This window comes from Asparagus officinalis, chromosome 8, assembly GCF_001876935.1.
Source record: "Asparagus officinalis chromosome 8, Aspof.V1, whole genome shotgun sequence".
NCBI classification, from domain to species: Eukaryota; Viridiplantae; Streptophyta; class Magnoliopsida; order Asparagales; family Asparagaceae; genus Asparagus; species Asparagus officinalis.
In genome coordinates, this window is record NC_033801.1 from 14622310 (window position 1) to 14640933 (window position 18624).

Genomic DNA, 18624 nt, shown 5'->3' on the forward strand with positions numbered 1-18624 from the left:
CGAGACAGCAAACACTGTCTCGCCCGTCGAGACAGCAAAAGCTGTCTCGCGAACCTGTTTTCTGCCAACTGTTCTTGGAGGTTATAAATACCCTCCTAAGGCCATTTTTCCAGGGGGCTGATCATTGTGAGTACTTCAGAGCAATCCAGAGCAATCCAGGGCAGAGAGAGAGCAGAGGTGCTGATCTTACGGCCAATCCTTGATAATCAGGCTTTGACTTGATTTCAAGAAGAACGACTATCTTACATCGATAAGATATCGTTTCAATTTCTCACTTCGATAAACGAAGTCAGAATCATAAACCCCTCACGGTTCAATCAGAATCTGTGATTTGGTGGTCCACGAGTCAAAGCGCTCCCGGCACAGGCAAAGATCCCACGAAAGCAGTGATCCAAACAACGATCCTGCGTTTATTTTCTCAAGAGTTGTAATTTTCTTTTTGTTGTGTAAAAGAGTCTTATAAAAAGGCTGTTTTCTTTGAATTTATTGTAATCGACCGAAGATATAATGAATTCGACAACAAATTCGACTTTTGGCGAAAACAAACTGGCGACCACAGTGGGAGCCAACGGTCTCGCTGCCGAGACCGTCGTGTCGCAGCCGATCAAGATTCCAGTTGAATCCATGGTCGAATACGAATTCGACCAAACCAAGTTTGAGGAATATTTCTCATCATCCTCTTCAAGATCTTCAGTCTCTCGCAAGTACAAGAGGATCTCACAATTGAGGAAGACTTACATGCCAAAGAAGGCACAAAATGAAGACTCTCGCTTGATTGTTGCCGAGAATTTCATTCGCAACACCTCTGCTCACAATGGCTCTTATCTAGTTAAAGAGTCATCGAATCAAAGCCCGCAAGCATTGACGAAAAGAGCTCGTCAGAGACAACGTCAACGCCGTGCTCGCCAAATGGCTAAGGCCTTAGAACAAACCGACGGGGTTCGTTACCATGCGGACCTAGAGTCGAGGAGACATCGAGTGGTTCAGTTGTCTCAACAACCAATCACTCGTATCTCTGCTAAAACAACGACGGATGAATGGACTATTGTCAAAAAGACTCGTTCGACCCTCAAAGAACGTATACAAAAACGTCGTGCAAAAGCTGCTAATGCCCATGCTCTCTCACAACAAAGACGAGAAAAGAGAAAGGAAATGGTGACCAAAGAATCACCAAAACTTCGTCAAGTTTGGATTCCAAAGTCTGGACTTATGCAAAATCAGCATTCGGAGCCCGTTAAGACTCCATACCCACAAGGGGGTGGTTCTAAACGTGCGACTCCCGACATAACCTTGGATCGCTTAAAGACAAAAATAAATTGTCCTGAGAATGCCAACAAGGTTTTATACCCCCAGAAGAAGACGCATTCACCAAATGATATCGTCATACCTGGGAGATCATACCAACAGACGATACGATTTTTTGGCGATCATACCGATGAATCGTATTATCAAGTTGGGGTTGTGAATAATTTTCGAAAAAGAGTTATTCGAGAGATAAACTCTCGTTGTTCCTGTGCGCGACTCGTTAAAACAGCATTATCAGAATGTGACTGTTTCAAACGAGAAGTCATCCCACGAAAAGTCTCTGTATTATCGAAACCTAAGCCGAGACATTTCCGCAAAAGAAGAGCAGCTGTCCAAAATGATGAATTCCCTGAAGTCACCATCAACGTAGCTGATAGAAGAAAGTCTAAACAGCATTCAAGTGACTCAAATCCCGACTTTTCCCCGAAAGGAAAAGTCAATCCAAGAATTGCTCAAAGGATGTCTCGACTCCAATTAGGAGCTATCAGACGCAGAGACTACAAGAGAATGCAAGAAGGAATGTCCTCGGAGGATGAATTCTCGGACACTTATTCTGCAATCGCTTCTGATGATACAATGTCTAGCACAGGACAAATCAGAGAAGTATTCACAATCACTGCTGATCAGTTCACTCAAATACTTCAGGAAGCTCTAGCCAAACAACGTGAAGAAATTAGAGCTGAAGTGAAGACAGAAATGAAGTTGGCTATCCAACAAATGAGAGAACTGTTAACTCAACAGCCTCAACCTCCTGAGTCCAATCAGCGATTTGAATCCAGCCACCACACTCGGAATGTTGTAGATGACAGTGATCCAGAGGTGGATGAAGTCATTATGGCTGATACACCTCCCAATGGCAATAACGCTGGGGGTGGTTTAACGGATCCTCCCAATAACGATATTGGGGGTGGTTCAATAGCACCTCTCACTGGGGGTGGTCCAATTATCTTTACTCGACATCATTCAGAAAGAAATGAAGACGATGACGGGAAAATGCAAAAACTTGAAGACAAAATCAATGCTTTGATGACGGCTCAAGAAGTTAAGAAGACGGGTATTCCATGTCCTTATCCGAGGGAATGGGATTCAATACCATACCCGACCAAATTCAATCTGATTAACTTCACACCGTTTGAAGGGAAGAGTTCGCCGATTCAACACTTGATTTATTTCAAGTCTCATTTGGGCATAATCTCTGGAAACGAGGCCTTAATGATCCGGTCATTCGTTGGCACCCTTCGTGGGCCCGCCTTCGATTGGTACCGACGGCTCAAGCCAGGGAGCATCAATTGCTGGGATGACATGGAAAGTTTGTTCCTCAGCAACTTCTTCGATGATGACACCGAAGTGTCAATCGGAATCCTTTTGGATGAGAAGCAAAAAGACGGAGAGTCAGTCGACAATTTTGTCAAGCGTTTCCGTAACATGGCGATGAATTGCAGAGATCCTATTACAGAGGAGTTCATCCTGCAAACATGCCACAATAACCTCTCCATCGATGTCTTGGAAGCTTTGGGGGTTGAGCCGTCCACAACTTGGAAGGAGTTAAAATTTCGTGGCGAACAAGCTGAACACTTTCTTAAAAGAAAGGAAGCTGAGAAAGGCCAACAAATGACATCTGCAATCATTGGGAACGCAACTTTCGATCCGAAGTTTCAAAAAGAATATTCATTCGAAGAGGATGAAGCTCCAGCCATATTGGAATACCTCCTCGCTAATGACAAAATCGAGCTACCACCTATTAAAGATCAGGATGGAGCTAAGATGATTACGGATCCAAATTACTGTGCGTACCACAGAAGGATTCTTCATCCCACCGAAATTTGCTTTGGACTCAAAAACAAAATCCAAGCCTTAATTGACTCCGGCGTCATAACGGCCAAAGAAGTCGAGTAAAGACGACCATATTACTCCATCGGATACACGAGTATAAACTGTTTTCCCCAACTCCATTGGGTACACGAGTATAAACTGTTTCCCCTCACTCCGAAAAGTATACGAGTATAAACTGCTCCTCGATACTCCAAAAGGTATATGAGTCTAAACTATTTCCTTTCCTTAACGGGAAGTTCCTGGAGAATCCTATATTCTTAAGGATAACCCGAACATATGACTGAGGTTAACGTACTCCTCGTTATACCCAGTTTTACAAAGAAAGCTGGGGGTCGATAATTCATGTAATGGGAAGTTCCTGGAAGAATGTTAAATATAATATTCTTAGGGATAACCCGATTATTATGGACAGAATGATAAATACTAAGCTCCTATTATGATTTTCGAACACTCTTTTGCTGAGATGAGATTCGATCACTTCGTTAGATCAATCTTCCCTCACAAAACCCATTTGGTCAAACCTTTAAACAGTTAGGACCGAAGCCAAAATCCCCTCTCGATTCGTTCCATGAACGAGAGGTCCACAAATTGAACGATCAAACCTTTAAACAGTTAGGATCGTCTTAAATACCCATTTGGTCAAACCTTTAAACAGTTAGGACCAAAACCAAAATCCCCTCTCGATTCGTTCCATGAACGAGAGGTCCACAAATTGAACGATCAAACCTTTAAACAGTTAGGATCGTCTCAAATTCCCATTTGGTCAAACCTTTAAACAGTTAGGACCAAAGCCAAAATCCCCTCTCGATTCGTTCCATGAACGAGAGGTCCACAAATTGAACGATCAAACCTTTAAACAGTTAGGATCGTCTCAAATTCCCATTTGGTCAAACCTTTAAACAGTTAGGACCAAAGCCAAAATCCCCTCTCGATTCGTTCCATGAACGAGAGGTCCACAAATTGAACGATCAAACCTTTAAACAGTTAGGATCGTCTCAAATTCCCATTTGGTCAAACCTTTAAACAGTTAGGACCAAAGCCAAAATCCCCTCTCGATTCGTTCCATGAACGAGAGGTCCACAAATTGAACGATCAAACCTTTAAACAGTTAGGATCGTCTCAAATTCCCATTTTGGTCAAACCTTTAAACAGTTAGGACCAAAGCCAAAATCCCCTCTCGATTCGTTCCATGAACGAGAGGTCCACAAATTGAACGATCAAACCTTTAAACAGTTAGGATCGTCTCAAATTCCCATCTTGGTCAAACCTTTAAACAGTTAGGACCAAAGCCAAAATCCCCTCTCGATTCGTTCCATGAACGAGAGGTCCACAAATTGAACGATCAAACCTTTAAACAGTTAGGATCGTCTCAAATTCCCATCTTGGTCAAACCTTTAAACAGTTAGGACCAAAGCCAAAATCCCCTCTCGATTCGTTCCATGAACGAGAGGTCCACAAATTGAACGATCAAACCTTTAAACAGTTAGGATCGTCTCAAATTCCCATCTTGGTCAAACCTTTAAACAGTTAGGACCAAAGCCAAAATCCCCTCTCGATTCGTTCCATGAACGAGAGGTCCACAAATTGAACGATCAAACCTTTAAACAGTTAGGATCGTCTCAAATTCCCATCTTGGTCAAACCTTTAAACAGTTAGGACCAAAGCCAAAATCCCCTCTCGATTCGTTCCATGAACGAGAGGTCCACAAATTGAACGATCAAACCTTTAAACAGTTAGGATCGTCTCAAATTCCCATCTTGGTCAAACCTTTAAACAGTTAGGACCAAAGCCAAAATCCCCTCTCGATTCGTTCCATGAACGAGAGGTCCACAAATTGAACGATCAAACCTTTAAACAGTTAGGATCGTCTCAAATTCCGCGAGACAGTATTTACTGTCTCGCCGTGCGAGACAGAATTTACTGTCTCGCACACGAGACAGTTATCAGTGGTTCAAGAAACTGTTTTGCACTGCCCTACACGTGGCCACTAACTGTTCAAGAACGTGGGAAACGTCGTGGGCGAGAATCACGTGGATAACTGCCAAAATAACGGAGTTTGAAACGTGGGAAGGCAGTTAAGATGAAAACTGCCTGCGGTTACTGTTTTCCGAGACAGCATTTACTGTCTCGCGGGCCGAGACAGCAAACGAGACAGCAAACACTGTCTCGCCCGTCGAGACAGCAAAAGCTGTCTCGCGAACATGTTTTCTGCCAACTGTTCCTAGAGGCTATATATACTCCCCGAAGGCTATTTTCTCAAGGGGCGGATCATTTTGAGCACTGGAGAGCAATCCAGAGCAGAGAGAGAGTAGAGGTGCTGATCTTACGGCCAATCCTTGATAATCAGGCTTTGACTTGATTTCAAGAAGAACGACTATCTTACATCGATAAGATATCGTTTCAATTTCTCACTTCGATAAACGAAGTCAGAATCATAAACCCCTCACGGTTCAATCAGAATCTGTGATTTGGTGGTCCACGAGTCAAAGCGCTCCCGGCACAGGCAAAGATCCCACGAAAGCAGTGATCCAAACAACGATCCTGCGTTTATTTTCTCAAGAGTTGTAATTTTCTTTTTGTTGTGTAAAAGAGTCTTATAAAAAGGCTGTTTTCTTTGAATTTATTGTAATCGACCGAAGATATAATGAATTCGACAACAAAACCAACTTTTGGCGAAAACAATGACCAAATAACTCCACAAGCCCTACTATTCAACTTCTTCCAAACATTGTCCTCCAAATCATTAGGTTTCTCTTGTAACTCAAGAGTCTCCTCTAAATTCTATGTGTCCAACGCATCCATCATCTGGCATCTCCACAAACCAAAATTGATCTTACCGTTGAACTTTGAAACATCAATCTTTGTATTATTGATGTTCAGACTCTGTATCGCCTTCGTAAGATACGATCATTATGTGCTTGCTTCTCTCATATTGTTGATCTAACTCTTCAAACAAGAATCCTATAGTGAATCCTCCAAAATGAACCTCAAGTCGAACCCGAAGCTCTGATACCACTTATTGTGCGCAACAAAAATTTCGACAGCACTTATGGTGCACAACAAGAGAGTAAGATCATAACTAAATTCCTATTTCACAAAGAAAACAAGAATCGAAAGTAATATATCTCAACAAAGTGTGATATACACTCTTCCTCTCATCAGTTCTAGGACTGACTTGTCGAGGGAACCTAACAAACTATTACAAAATCACAGCAAGACAAACGAATTTTACATGGTTCGACAAGTTGCCTATGTCCACAGGGTAAGGAGGGGGGAGATCTACAATTAGAGAGAAAGAGTACAAATATGGTTTACAATCACACAAGATCTCACAAATTAAACCCTCAAACAATCTCTTGAATCTCTCACAAAAGGACAACCATCGACACCCAAAGAACAGCCGCCAAAACTTCTGCGTTTTTCTTGCACGCTGCCCACGAATTTTCCCCCTCTGCTCGCTTGCACCAAACCCTAGGAGAACTGCACGAACCTATTTGTAGTTGGATACGGACCCACTGGAGCGTGGGTTTCAAAACGCAACAGAACGTGGGTGTGACCCACGATCTCCTCACGCGCCTAAATCTCCTCACGCGCCTTATGCTGCTGAACGTGGGTGTTGGGGAATTGTTTCTCACACGTGGGTGGTCCCCACGTCTCCACTTCGTTCACAATTTGGTATCAGAGCATCCACGTGCGAGAAACAATTCCCCAACACCCACGTGCGAGAAAATCACTAAAATTATAAGAATTTTTCCTAATCAAAATGTGATAATGTCATCTCTGATATCTGCATGTTTACTAGTACCAAATTCAAGTGATCCATTCTCAGGTAATCAATCTATTTATTAGCAAGTTCATACTTGTTACAATGGGAATTCAAAATTAATGAAGAAAAACTAATTTCAAAGGATCAACTCAAGCCCCCTTGTTCAGTATCATATGATCTCTCAAGTATTTTATGAATAAAAACCCCCATCTTTTGAAGATTATGCAATAAAATCAATCACAAAGATAGAACATTGCCGGAGAAAGCGAATTGAAGGGCTAGGGCTTGGAAGGATGCCAATGATAATGCAAATGAATTAAGCTCATGCAACAATCCTAAGAACATCAGAAGAACAAAACAAGATATGAATCTGTAATCTTACAACTCCGAATTGTAACAAGAGCAAGGTTTTAAATATTGGCTGATAATAGCAATTTATCGCCAAGTTATCGGTTTTGAACCGCTTCCACTAGGATAAAGTTCAATTTTAAATCAGTTATCATTTTTGGATGCGATAAAGTGAGGTATCAGCTGATTTTATCAGCCCAAAAGATAAGAACTATCGGTACAGTTTTAGTTAGTTTGGGTTTCAATTTAGGGCAATGGGCACATATTCAATGCAATCTAAACCCGATCAGACCTACACTAAAACTAAACCCGACCTTAGTTTTCGCCCTAACTTCCCTTCGATCTCACCCCCTGGTGCGACTGTACCCTAAAAACCCGAATCAACCTTGATGCCCTCCTCCTCCATTCTCCATCCACGTCAAGTTTGGGTTCGGCGCTGAGACCTCTCCATTGACACCATCAGACTTTGGCTTTGACTTCAAAGTTTTACCCCGATCAACGCCATCAGACTTCAACTTCGACCTTGACGACATCAGAGGCCATCAGACTTCCGACTTCGACCTTGACGCCCTCGTCCTTCGCTCTCCAGGCTCCATCGACCCCGATGCCCTCCTCCTCCGCTATCTATCCACTTCAACTTCGAGTTCGACACTGAGCTCTCTCCATTGACGCCATCAGAAGCCCGTTCGGGACTCAAACCTTGCTGCATAATCACCATTTAACTCGTTAAGTACCAAGAACAAGTCTTGGCTGTCTGGCGATTCGATCGAAAACCTTCTACATTCGCCTCCCTCTGCCCTCAATGGGCCTGGAGGAGATGAAAAGAAGGGGATGCAAGGGATTGTTGCCGTCAATATTAAAGGCAGCGAGGGTATTCAACTAGGCTGTCAGAATACATGCATGGATGTCTTGGAACATAACGGTTAATAAAGATGTACTGTAGGTAGAGTGTTCTTATTCTTGATGTAGTAAAGCAGTATATTAACACGCTTGCTGCCGCAAGACAGGCATTAGTCTTGAGACTCCCTAATACAAATTTTCCTACACAAAATACCCATATAAAGTCAACATTAATGAGCTAAGAGTCTAAACTGAGATGCAAAGGATCCGAACTAATATATTTCAATCTCAAACATCTGTATTTAAAATATTTCACAATAAAATATTATACATTATAGATGGAACCCTGGATCACAAAGGAAAGGCTAACAAATATTTGAGTCCGAATTTGGAGTTAAACACTTCCAGAATACCCAAACTTTTACTTGGGTTAACTCTCTAATCAGGTTAACGAATGATCTAAATCTATCTGACTAGCTTGAACTTGAAAATTTATAAACTCTGTCTAAGATGGTGCGATGACTAATCAATTAATCATTAACAGGAACACTTACCAAATTTTACAATCACAATATACTCACGAAAGTGGTCGCATAGTCATATATTGAGGATCCAATTAGAGTTTGTTCTATGCAATGGTTAAAAGATAAAATGGCACGACATTTATTTATCATGCTTTCCCAAATTATTTGGCCTAGGTGTTGCGGTAGCCTAATACATAGTACGAAAGTCATGTACATCATTTACCCAAAAATAAACTACAATGATGTTGATAAACAAGAAGTCATAACTGCAGACATTGAGAAATTACCTTATGAAATGAAATTATCATAGGCTCATAGCATAGGAGTAAACCATAGTGGTGGTGGCCGATTAAACTCGTCAAGATCAACATCAGGGCCTAGTGACCAGATGCTTTCATCTTCCAAATTAAAAACTCTTTGAGTGAGAAGTGAGATAGCTTGAGAGTCCTAATCCTCAGGCTCGAGTGAGCCACCAAAGTGAGACAGTTTTGTAAAATATAAATTCTTGTAATTCTACTATTCTTTTGTATAGTGGAAGAACCTCTATATTGGAGGACCATAAACTCTTGTGCTCTCATTACTATCTTAATTTATAAGTGCTTATCTTAACTTCAGGAGACAGGAAAGACCGAGTTTTCCCAACACTATGTAGTGTTGCGATCTCTGAGGATGTGGAAATAGTGAGAGTCGGGATTGGAGGGAGAGGAGAGCATGAGCGATGGGATTTGGGGCTTTGGCCGACATTTGTCATTTTTCTTTTTTTTCCTGAGATCGATCTCCACCAAGCAGACAGAACGACAACTGACGAAATCAGAGACCTCAAGTCGTCTGGAAATGACGGAGAGGATATCAGCTTGAAGATCAGACCAACCAAGTTCCGACGACATTGACATCGAGAGCGTGAGAAATATCCTAACCTTGGAAATCGGATATGGGAAACCCGCCATTCAAATGCGAGGCGAGGCAACCAGGGGTGGTAAACGGTTCAGATATACCCGAACCGACTGCAACTGTATCCGATAATGATGTGGATACGGTAATCAAAATCTAAAATCGACCGGATATGGTTTTAATTTTAGTTATATTTTTTTCTTTTTAGTAGGATACGGTAATCAAGTTCAACTAGCGGCTCCGGTTCGGATACCAGGAAGTTCATTTTAAGAAAAAAATACTACTAGCAACAATAATGCATTTGCTAGGATTTGAACCTTAGCCTCTTAGTTATAAGGCAACCAACCTAATCACTAGGCTACAAATAAATTTGCTATATATCTAATTCACATATTACTTAACATAATTTGCATTTTCCCACTACCCTCCACCGTGTCACTAATATCCTAGTGCTATAAGCTAAACGAGATGGTTATAGTATAGACACTTGTTCAATGTAAAGATTAGATAAGTGATTCCATCTGTATGTATTATCTTATTCTATGTCACTATATATTTTTTTATCGTATCCGATATATGTCTGAATCATATATGTTTCCTAAATATCTGATTTGTATCTGTGATCATAACCGTATCCGATTCTCTAATATCCGAACCATATCAGTTTTCCTTTAGTGCAGATATGGTCTTGACTTTTTCTAACCGATGCATATTCGTATTCGTATCTGTTGATGTCAGCTATCAAACAGGGGGTAATCTGAGAGTTTATGGAGTGTTTAGGGTCCTCTAACTCCTCCCGATGAATAATTCTGGGGCTTGTTGTTCTTCTTTACACATGAAGGAACTTGTAAGAAGGCAGAGTTGGGTTCTCCGGTTGTTCCTCCAATGATCAAGTTAGTATTTTGGCTTGAGTGGGGATGTAATATAGTGTGTGCTTAGTTACATGAAAAGACCAGAGAGAGTTACCTCATGCAGTGTTGCTCCTTTTATAGTGGGTTTGAGGAACAAGAAGGTAACTTAGGCCGAGCCCAGCTAGGCATATGAGTCAGTAGACATGTGCTACGTGTTGATTGCTGAAGGAGGTGAGTCACCTGGTCATTTATTATGGGAATGACAATATGTACTTGGTGCTGACCGGGTCCGATGAGTCATAAAGGCTATGCGAGCTAGAGCAATGATGATGTTGTCAGGGCAGTTAATGCAAGAGTAGTCGGTTGGTGAGGGTTCGAGGTAAATGTCGTCTTTCAACTCATTAGGTCTAGGGCCAAGAAGTACTGCCTTTTGACTCGGTTACGCGAGATGTCAGCTGAACAGTAGGCCGATTTGTGTTGATTGTGGAATCAATTGAAGGGTTGGCCGAGTAGTATCGCCTTTTGATTCGGTTACATGAGATGTTGGCCAATAAAGTTGGCCGTGCTGAGGCAGATGTTATCTTGGTCTTGAATTAGTTAGGTTAGGTATAGTGTAAGACACGTGTCGACTTCTCTGTAGAGATTAATATTTAGTTTTTTTAGGGGTTATAATGACATCAGTTTCCGTTTAGCGTGGATATGATCTTGACGTTTTCTAACCAATGCATATCCGCATTCATATCGTATCCGTTTTTAGAAAGCCGAATGCACCCCTAGATGCAACCAATGATTTTTATATCTGCCAGCTTCGTATGGTCTTGTACTTTTCGGACTGGCCCAACAAGTTGTCTACGGGATTGTTTGTTTTCAAAAGACTAATTCCAAAATTGTCATAGTAGGAAAACAATTGCTTGAGTTGGATTTGCGCTAAGAACTGAGAAGAGATCCTCCGCATCCCAAAATGTAGAGAATGTCTACAACTATATAAGTAGATAAATAAGATTAATTAATACTATGGATTTTATAACTAAGAGGGTTTTTATATAATTTATTTAATTAATATGATACCTGGGGTTCATAAAAGCAAGAGAAGACTATTGATGAGTTGTAGACATCCTCTATAATTTAGGATGTAGAGGGTCTGATGACCTCAGAAGTGCTGTCAAATTTTCACATAAATTCACCGCAAAAACTTGTAGATATTGGTTGCTATGAATTGAAGGTGTTTTCTCCAATTTGTAAATGGTTTTTTCAGAAATTTTTTTTGAAACAAACACAAGAATAAAATATAATAATTGAAAACTTTTCTTAAAGAGGTGTCATCAGGTGGTTTTCCATAGTTTTCCACCAAAAATTTGTGAAACAAGCAACCCTTAAAAGCGGAGCTTCTAACGTGAGTCAGGATGAGCTTAATACTTTTATATCAAAACTAATAGCGTTTGTCTTCAAGAATACTTCATATACTTGAAATATGTGTCCGATTAAATTGAGCAACTCCGAATGCATCCGTCCTCCTTTTTCTTTTTTCTTTTCTTTTTTTCTTTTTTGGGTGCTATAATACATCAGGCCTTTGATATGGATCATATTCATACTAATAATTTTTAACGAAATTAGATATAGATATCAAGATTAAGAAACAAGGGATTTACCTTACAAAATTAGACAACCAAATAAGCATATAAATTGTTGCGTATATCTTAATAAGGGTCCAATTACAACTCATTAGTAAACAGTGGAGACAAAATGGGGCCCTATTCCAACTGAAATCAGGAAAATGTTTAGGTTATAAGTTTAGAATATCTTTTTTTTTTGTCAAAATCAAATATATTATACCAACTACAAATATTTGATTTGCTACTCTATCTCGCTATTAAAAGCAATAAATAAAACCAATGGTAACTTCATTCATGGAGACGGATGTCAATATTTTCATATCTAGCGATTAAAAAGTAATAGAAATTGTCTCCTTGAAGATTCATATGGAGATAAGGATCACCAATCTAGGTTAGTCGCATTAACATATATTTTCCAAATATAAAAGACAAATCCCACGCGCATCGCTCGTGGGATAGCGAGGAGGCCACGGCACCACACGCCCAATCACGTGCAAAGCCAGGATAACGCCGTAACGGGAAGGGTAACGGCTCCTTTCCCTCCAGGCTCCATAAAAAGAAAAACAAAAGAAGAAGAGCGACGCTACTGCGGGCCCGACCCTGACGCACCGTAACGGCGTCTCTTGTTGGTAAGAATTAATCTTCAGCCCAAAAACTTGTCACCGATTATTCTCCAGCGCCTCTCTATATATGATGTGAGGGACAATTCCGAAGATTGAAGTCTAACAGCCATGGCATCTTCCTCCTCCCCCTCCTCCCTCTTCCTTCTCTTGTCTTTGATATCGTTCTCAGGGGTAGTCAGCAGCCGCCAACTCAGCATTCCACGTAAGCCTGAGCCCTCAAATGCTGCGGGAACTGCTCGCTGGCTTGCTGCCCAAAACTCTTGGGGCGTTCTCAGGTCAATCTCTGCGCTTATTAAGTTGATTTCTTTATTGGGTTTTCTTATAAATTAGCAGTCTTTGATCTGGGTTATAAGCTTGTGCTTCTAATTTTTTGAATTCTGCTCGTAATTAACTTGGTTTCTGCTTATGCTGCAGTACTATCTCTAATGATCTTGAAGGAGCTCCATTTGGGTAATCTTCAAATGAATTTTTCTCTAATTTTATTAAACTGAATCAAATGGGAGCTTAGTATTGACCTGTAGCTGTTCATTTATGCAGAAATGTGGTTTCTTTTAGTGATGGATTGCCCGGGCAAGGCCGTGGAATTCCCTACTTCTATTTGACAACCCTGGATCCCACTCCGAGGGATGCATTGAAGGATCCAAGGGTTTCATTTGCGATTAGCGAGGCTCCGACGGGGACTTGTGGGAAAATTGATCCGGAGAATCCTACTTGCTCTAAACTTACCCTCAACGGCAAGGTATATGAATTAGAAATGCTCGTTAATTGAGTATGCTTGTTCTGAGGTTCGCCTGTTTTCGGTTTTGTAGTATGTGAAGCCAAATTAGTAAGTGATGAATTTTTCAATTCAATATAATTGATGCAGTAGCATACGTGATACTGATGTTTATGGAGAAGTCCTGCGTACTCGTTAACTTTGCACTAGGAGACATTCATTGTCTTAATCTTTTGCATAAAGTGGTTTACTTGCGGGCATCAGATTGTGATGTTTCAGAAGGTCCTCGGTTCCGAAAATCAGATATCTGTATGTTTGTTCCTATTTATACTCTCCTGGTCGCATGGCAATAGCAGACATTAATTACTCGATATAGTTATTAGTCAACATCCTCAGCTATGTTTTGAATCATACATTGTAGACAAGATGAAGTAGCTATGAAGTAGCTGATATAAAGGAAGTAGAGACTTCTTCTCTAGTATTTTTGAGCAAAAAGAAAAAAAAAGTTTGTTTCTCTGAAAAACTACTTAAGATACTTTCCTTAGATGATAACGTGACGCCCATGTGGGATCCCTATTTCTAATGTTTATTTCTGCCCATCAAGGCTCAAAAGTAGCTGAAATGTGTGCGATTCTAAGGAAAAAAAATTAGTTTTTTTTTATTAACCTCTCCCTTTATACTGCTTCCGACAATATTTGTGATTGACATCATAATGATAAAAAGTGGATAAATGGGCCCTTAGATATACATTGGTGTGACTGTGTAATGATTTCAAATATCAGTTAGCCAGTTCGTAGGCAGATCATATCAAACAATATTCATATAAATAGGGAATGTCATATTATATAGTTGCTATTGTGTTGTTATTGTTTATTTTCATATCTTCTTATGATTATTTCTTCTTTTTTGTTGTTTCAAGGATCTCCTAATTATACTTGTCCCAGAGTTGAACTTTGACATGGTTTTTTCCTGGATATGTTTTGTTCATACTTTTGGTGTCATTATCATGTGTGTACTTACTCATGATGTTCAGTGTCTTGTTGGAGTTATGACAACTAGTTAGTACTAAGTCTGACGCTACACCTCTTAAACAAAAGGTTTAAACGTTTTGAATCATACATTGTAACTCATAGTAGTAAGTCCTATATGAAGTGCATTATGCTGGAAACTAACTTTGTATCCCATAGAGGGATGTCAGAGTTTGCATTTAGCAAGACAATAATCACATATTTTTTAATGTTTTCACTAGTACACTATTATTCAGTTATTCACATACTTCTACACTTGCTAGTTGCTACTAAATCATCCTTTTTTGTGTTCTTCCAGATTACTGTTTCTAATTAACAATTGAAATTAATCATTAATGCAGTCAATCTTGGTCCACCTAAGTATTCGTTTAAAATTTGTAGATCATTTAGACATGTTAATCTATGATTGTAAGTCTTAGAAATGATAGATTCTGACATGATTTTTGCTTGTTACAGTTCAAATTGGTTGAAGGCAACTCTTCCGAAGCTGAGTTTGCTCGACAAGCTCTATTCTCTAAGCATCCAGAAATGAAGGGTAGGTTTTGAGTCCCTACGATCCGAGCTCATTTCAATATGCTCATTTCAAATTAAGATTGGACTCAGTAACAAAACTATTCTATGTTATTGCTACTTTATGTGCAGACTGGCCGGAAGATCACAACTTCCAATTATTCAAGTTAGATATCGAGCACATATTTCTAATTGACTGGTTTGGTGGGCCAAAGCCTCTATCTCCAGAAGAGTACCTCAAATATAAACAGTGAGTGAGCATTCATAAGACGTAGCATCTGCAAGCAGATGTAAAATTAATAATGAAAAGAAAATGAATAATGAAAAGGAGATACAGCTTTACTTGCATCTCATCTTCTTAAATTTCCACTGATCCTAATTTTTTTACAAATTTGCGACTCTGGTAATTGCAGGAATCAGTTTTCCTTACTCTCCCTGGCATGAAATATTTCTTCATAGGCATTGCCTGGATTCCTAAAAAGTGCCCACGCCAATTACAGTGATGTGCAATATTATGTTGTATTACTTTGTGAATATTCATGTTGATTATTTGTCGACTATTATCAATCATTCGTATGATTGGTTCAAAGAAGTTATCACCGGGTCAAATATTCTGATGCGGAATTATTATTATTTTGTCTTTCGTAAAGCTGATAGTGTTAGGATTCCTTGGCTATCTACGATATAAGCCACATATCGGCCATTGCTTGAGACCATTATTTCACCTCTGGTTCAATTCTCTGAGAGTACTTTTGTGGAACCTGAACTATGGACAGCATAAGGGTGTGTTCGGCGAACCACCCAGAACGGGGTCAGGTTCAATCCTAGCCAGTTTTGGGCTAGACTGGTTCAAGATTTGACCTGGGTTTCCAACCCTCGGTTCTTTTACTAATTCGTTTTTTCATAGTATAGGGGTCTATCAGCAATTAGTCTTGTATTTTTGATTTGTTAATAATGAAAGAGATATATAGTAGGTGAGAAATGATTGGGATACAGTTCCTCTACATCCTTAATTATAGAGAAATTCTACAATTCAGCAATCAAATCTTCTTACTAAGTAGACTTCATGAATGATATTAATTATTCAAATTCTTACATGAATAATATTAATTATTTAAATTATATTAGAAAACATTTAATTGTGAGGCCCACTAAGACACACCACTATTAATCCATGTAGCTGTAGGCTTTTGTCTACACTCAAGATGGCAGAGAGCCTGCTTCAAATTGGTTGTGATAAATGTGTACGTAAGAATGTGTGGTCACAAGAGATCTTGAATTTATACATTTTTGTTTACGTTTTTCGAAGGCTATAATTTTTTTATGAGACCATGATCATTTTGGGAAGGAAAGGAGATCTGATTCAATTTTGATCATTTGACAAGGGTAATATATATTTGGAAATTTACAGAATTACAGGATACATTTTATTGGATCCAATTCTTTTGACTTACTTAAATATAAATCAAAGGTACTTATTAAATTCGGAATTAATTTCAATGACAAATGTAACAAGATGTAAAATTTGCTGAATTTAAGGAATGTCTTTTAATTGTAAGAAATTCTCTTGACTTACTTAAAATGAAAATTTCAACATAATATTTTCAGGCCTCACCATGGATGATCATATTTATCACGGTGAGATTCACGTGTCACTCATTTGAGCTCCGTTTCAGTTATTTACATTATACTAGTACACGTGCGTTGCACGTAGACAACTTGAAATAATACTCATTTGGTAGCACGCGATGATAAGTAATAATAAAAACTATCAAATTAATAATTTAATAAAACTAATAGAAATAGTATTTTTGTTTGAATAAGTAATTTACAGATTATATTTATTAAATTAACATTTTATATTTGTTAATAATAAACGAAAAAGATCTTGACAAACTTGGTTAAGAGATATATAAAACCACCAGTTAGTTAGCCCATACAATTTGACGCTCTTAGCTTTTGAATACAATCTCTCTCTCTCTCTCTCTCTCTCTCTCTCTCTCATTAGGCTAAATAACTACCATAAAGTGATCTCTCAGCTTTTGATTAAGAGTTAGAATTTTGGTTGGAGAAATTTGATAAGACTCTATAGTAATTTATAGTGATTTATGGAAGAGGAATAGTTATGACGTTTTTCATTATTAATGTGTAATGTCAAGACTTAGTGGGGGAATGTTATTAGTGGGTGGTTAAATGAAATTTTGATGGTAATAAATAGGGAGGTTATGAAAAATTAAGTATGTATATATCTTAATGCATGCATGTATGGATGTGCTAGAGATGTATGCATGTAATGTATTTGTGTCATTTCATAAGTAATATTAAGTATGTACATGTATGTGTGTTTATATTTATATAATGTATGTATGTGTGTTTGAGGGCATTTTCGGAAGAAATTTTTTAACATGGCAACACACTTTTAGAATAGTATTAGATAAAGATACATTTTAACTAATGGTGCACATTTCATTATTATCAATTTCTATTTACGTTTCACAAATGTTCAGGATCCACTGTATATAAGTACAATGTATAAAAGTAGCACTGTCCATTTGGGCCCAAGACACGGGTTTCCAGGCCATGCCCAGCCCGGACCCGGCACCGAGCCCAAGCCCGGCCCGGCCCGGCCTGGGCATGGCTCGGAACTCGGGGCTTAACCAGGCTCCGGGCCTAGGCTCAGCCGCTTCGTCGCCCCCCGCACCGAGGCTCAGCCTAGCCAGTCCAGCAAAAGGATCAGGTCGAAGTGGCCAGGGTTGGGCCTAGCCTGGACCCGGGCTCGGACCGGTGGGGACGCCAACAGTCACGTTGGTGACGTTTGACCGGGCTGGGCCGGCCACAACGGTCACATTCGTGACTGTTGGTCGTTCGGACTGGCCGGGCCCGGCCGCATCCGAACGAGGCCATAACGGCTATTTTTTGGGTTTTGACCAAAATACCCCAAAAACGATCAAAAACGATCAAAATTTGAGGATATTTTGGTCATTTGGCTAGGGGGCTGCCTCTATATATAGAGGGGGTTTTTATTTTTTTTCTCATCCAAAACTCATTTACTTCTCTCTAATACTCGTTTTTGCTCTCTAATTCTTCAATCAAATGACTTCCTCCTCTGATTATGAAGGACAAATCCCAACTCCCGACGTTGAAATGAGTCCTAATACTCCTACTACATGATCAGCTACAGTTACTCCTCCTATTCCTACCAATGTTGATCACGAATCTGGTAGCGATGATTCTGCACCTAGAGCTCCTAAAAGCCGAGATCCGATGATTGGAACTTCTTCGAGAAGATAGAAGTCACCAGGGATCAGCACGGTAGGGTTCTCACCCAGAAGGCTAAGTGTGCGTTGTGCCGCTATATTTTTCAAGCTCATCATAAAAGCGGTACCAACCACCTCAAACGCCATTTAGAGAAACACAACAAAGGTCAGGCAACGCCTCAAGGTGATATCTGACAATCTTTAATCTCCCAATCCCCATCTTTCGGTAGTCTTGGTAGTTGAAACTATGACGCAATCCGAGCCAGCAAATACGTCATCAGGTTTATTATTCTTAAAAATATTTCTTTTAAACTAGTAGAAGATGATGAATTTGAAGATATGTTAACATATGGTTTCTAACCCGCATTTAAAATTTTTTCTCATCAAATTTGTCAACGTGATATTTTAAAATATTATCACGAGGAATAAGCAAAAATAATTTCTTATTTTTAAAGTTTAAACTGTAATTTTTTTTAACTTCTGATATTTATACATCTAGAGCACAAATTGGTTATTTATG

At 39.5% G+C, this 18624-nt stretch overlaps 1 protein-coding gene across 1 annotated transcript; it reads left to right on the top strand.

Annotated features, from left to right (window-relative positions):
* On the top strand, window positions 12654-15480 carry LOC109822859 (protein CREG1). Its single transcript, XM_020389122.1, has 6 exons — window positions 12654-12869; window positions 13009-13044; window positions 13132-13333; window positions 14794-14872; window positions 14980-15097; window positions 15261-15480. The coding sequence occupies exons 1-6, from the start codon at window positions 12703-12705 to the stop codon at window positions 15289-15291; spliced, it is 633 nt and encodes a 210-aa protein (XP_020244711.1). The 5' UTR covers window positions 12654-12702; the 3' UTR covers window positions 15292-15480.

Bases quoted from the DNA above. Each gene is read 5' to 3' on its own strand.
- LOC109822859 (XM_020389122.1), top strand. From the start codon at position 12,703: ATGGCATCTTCCTCCTCCCCCTCCTCCCTCTTCCTTCTCTTGTCTTTG. The intron at 14,873-14,979 runs GTAGGTTTTGAG...CTTTATGTGCAG, and splicing joins TAAGCATCCAGAAATGAAGG to ACTGGCCGGAAGATCACAAC. The intron at 15,098-15,260 runs GTGAGTGAGCAT...TGGTAATTGCAG, and splicing joins GAGTACCTCAAATATAAACA to GAATCAGTTTTCCTTACTCT.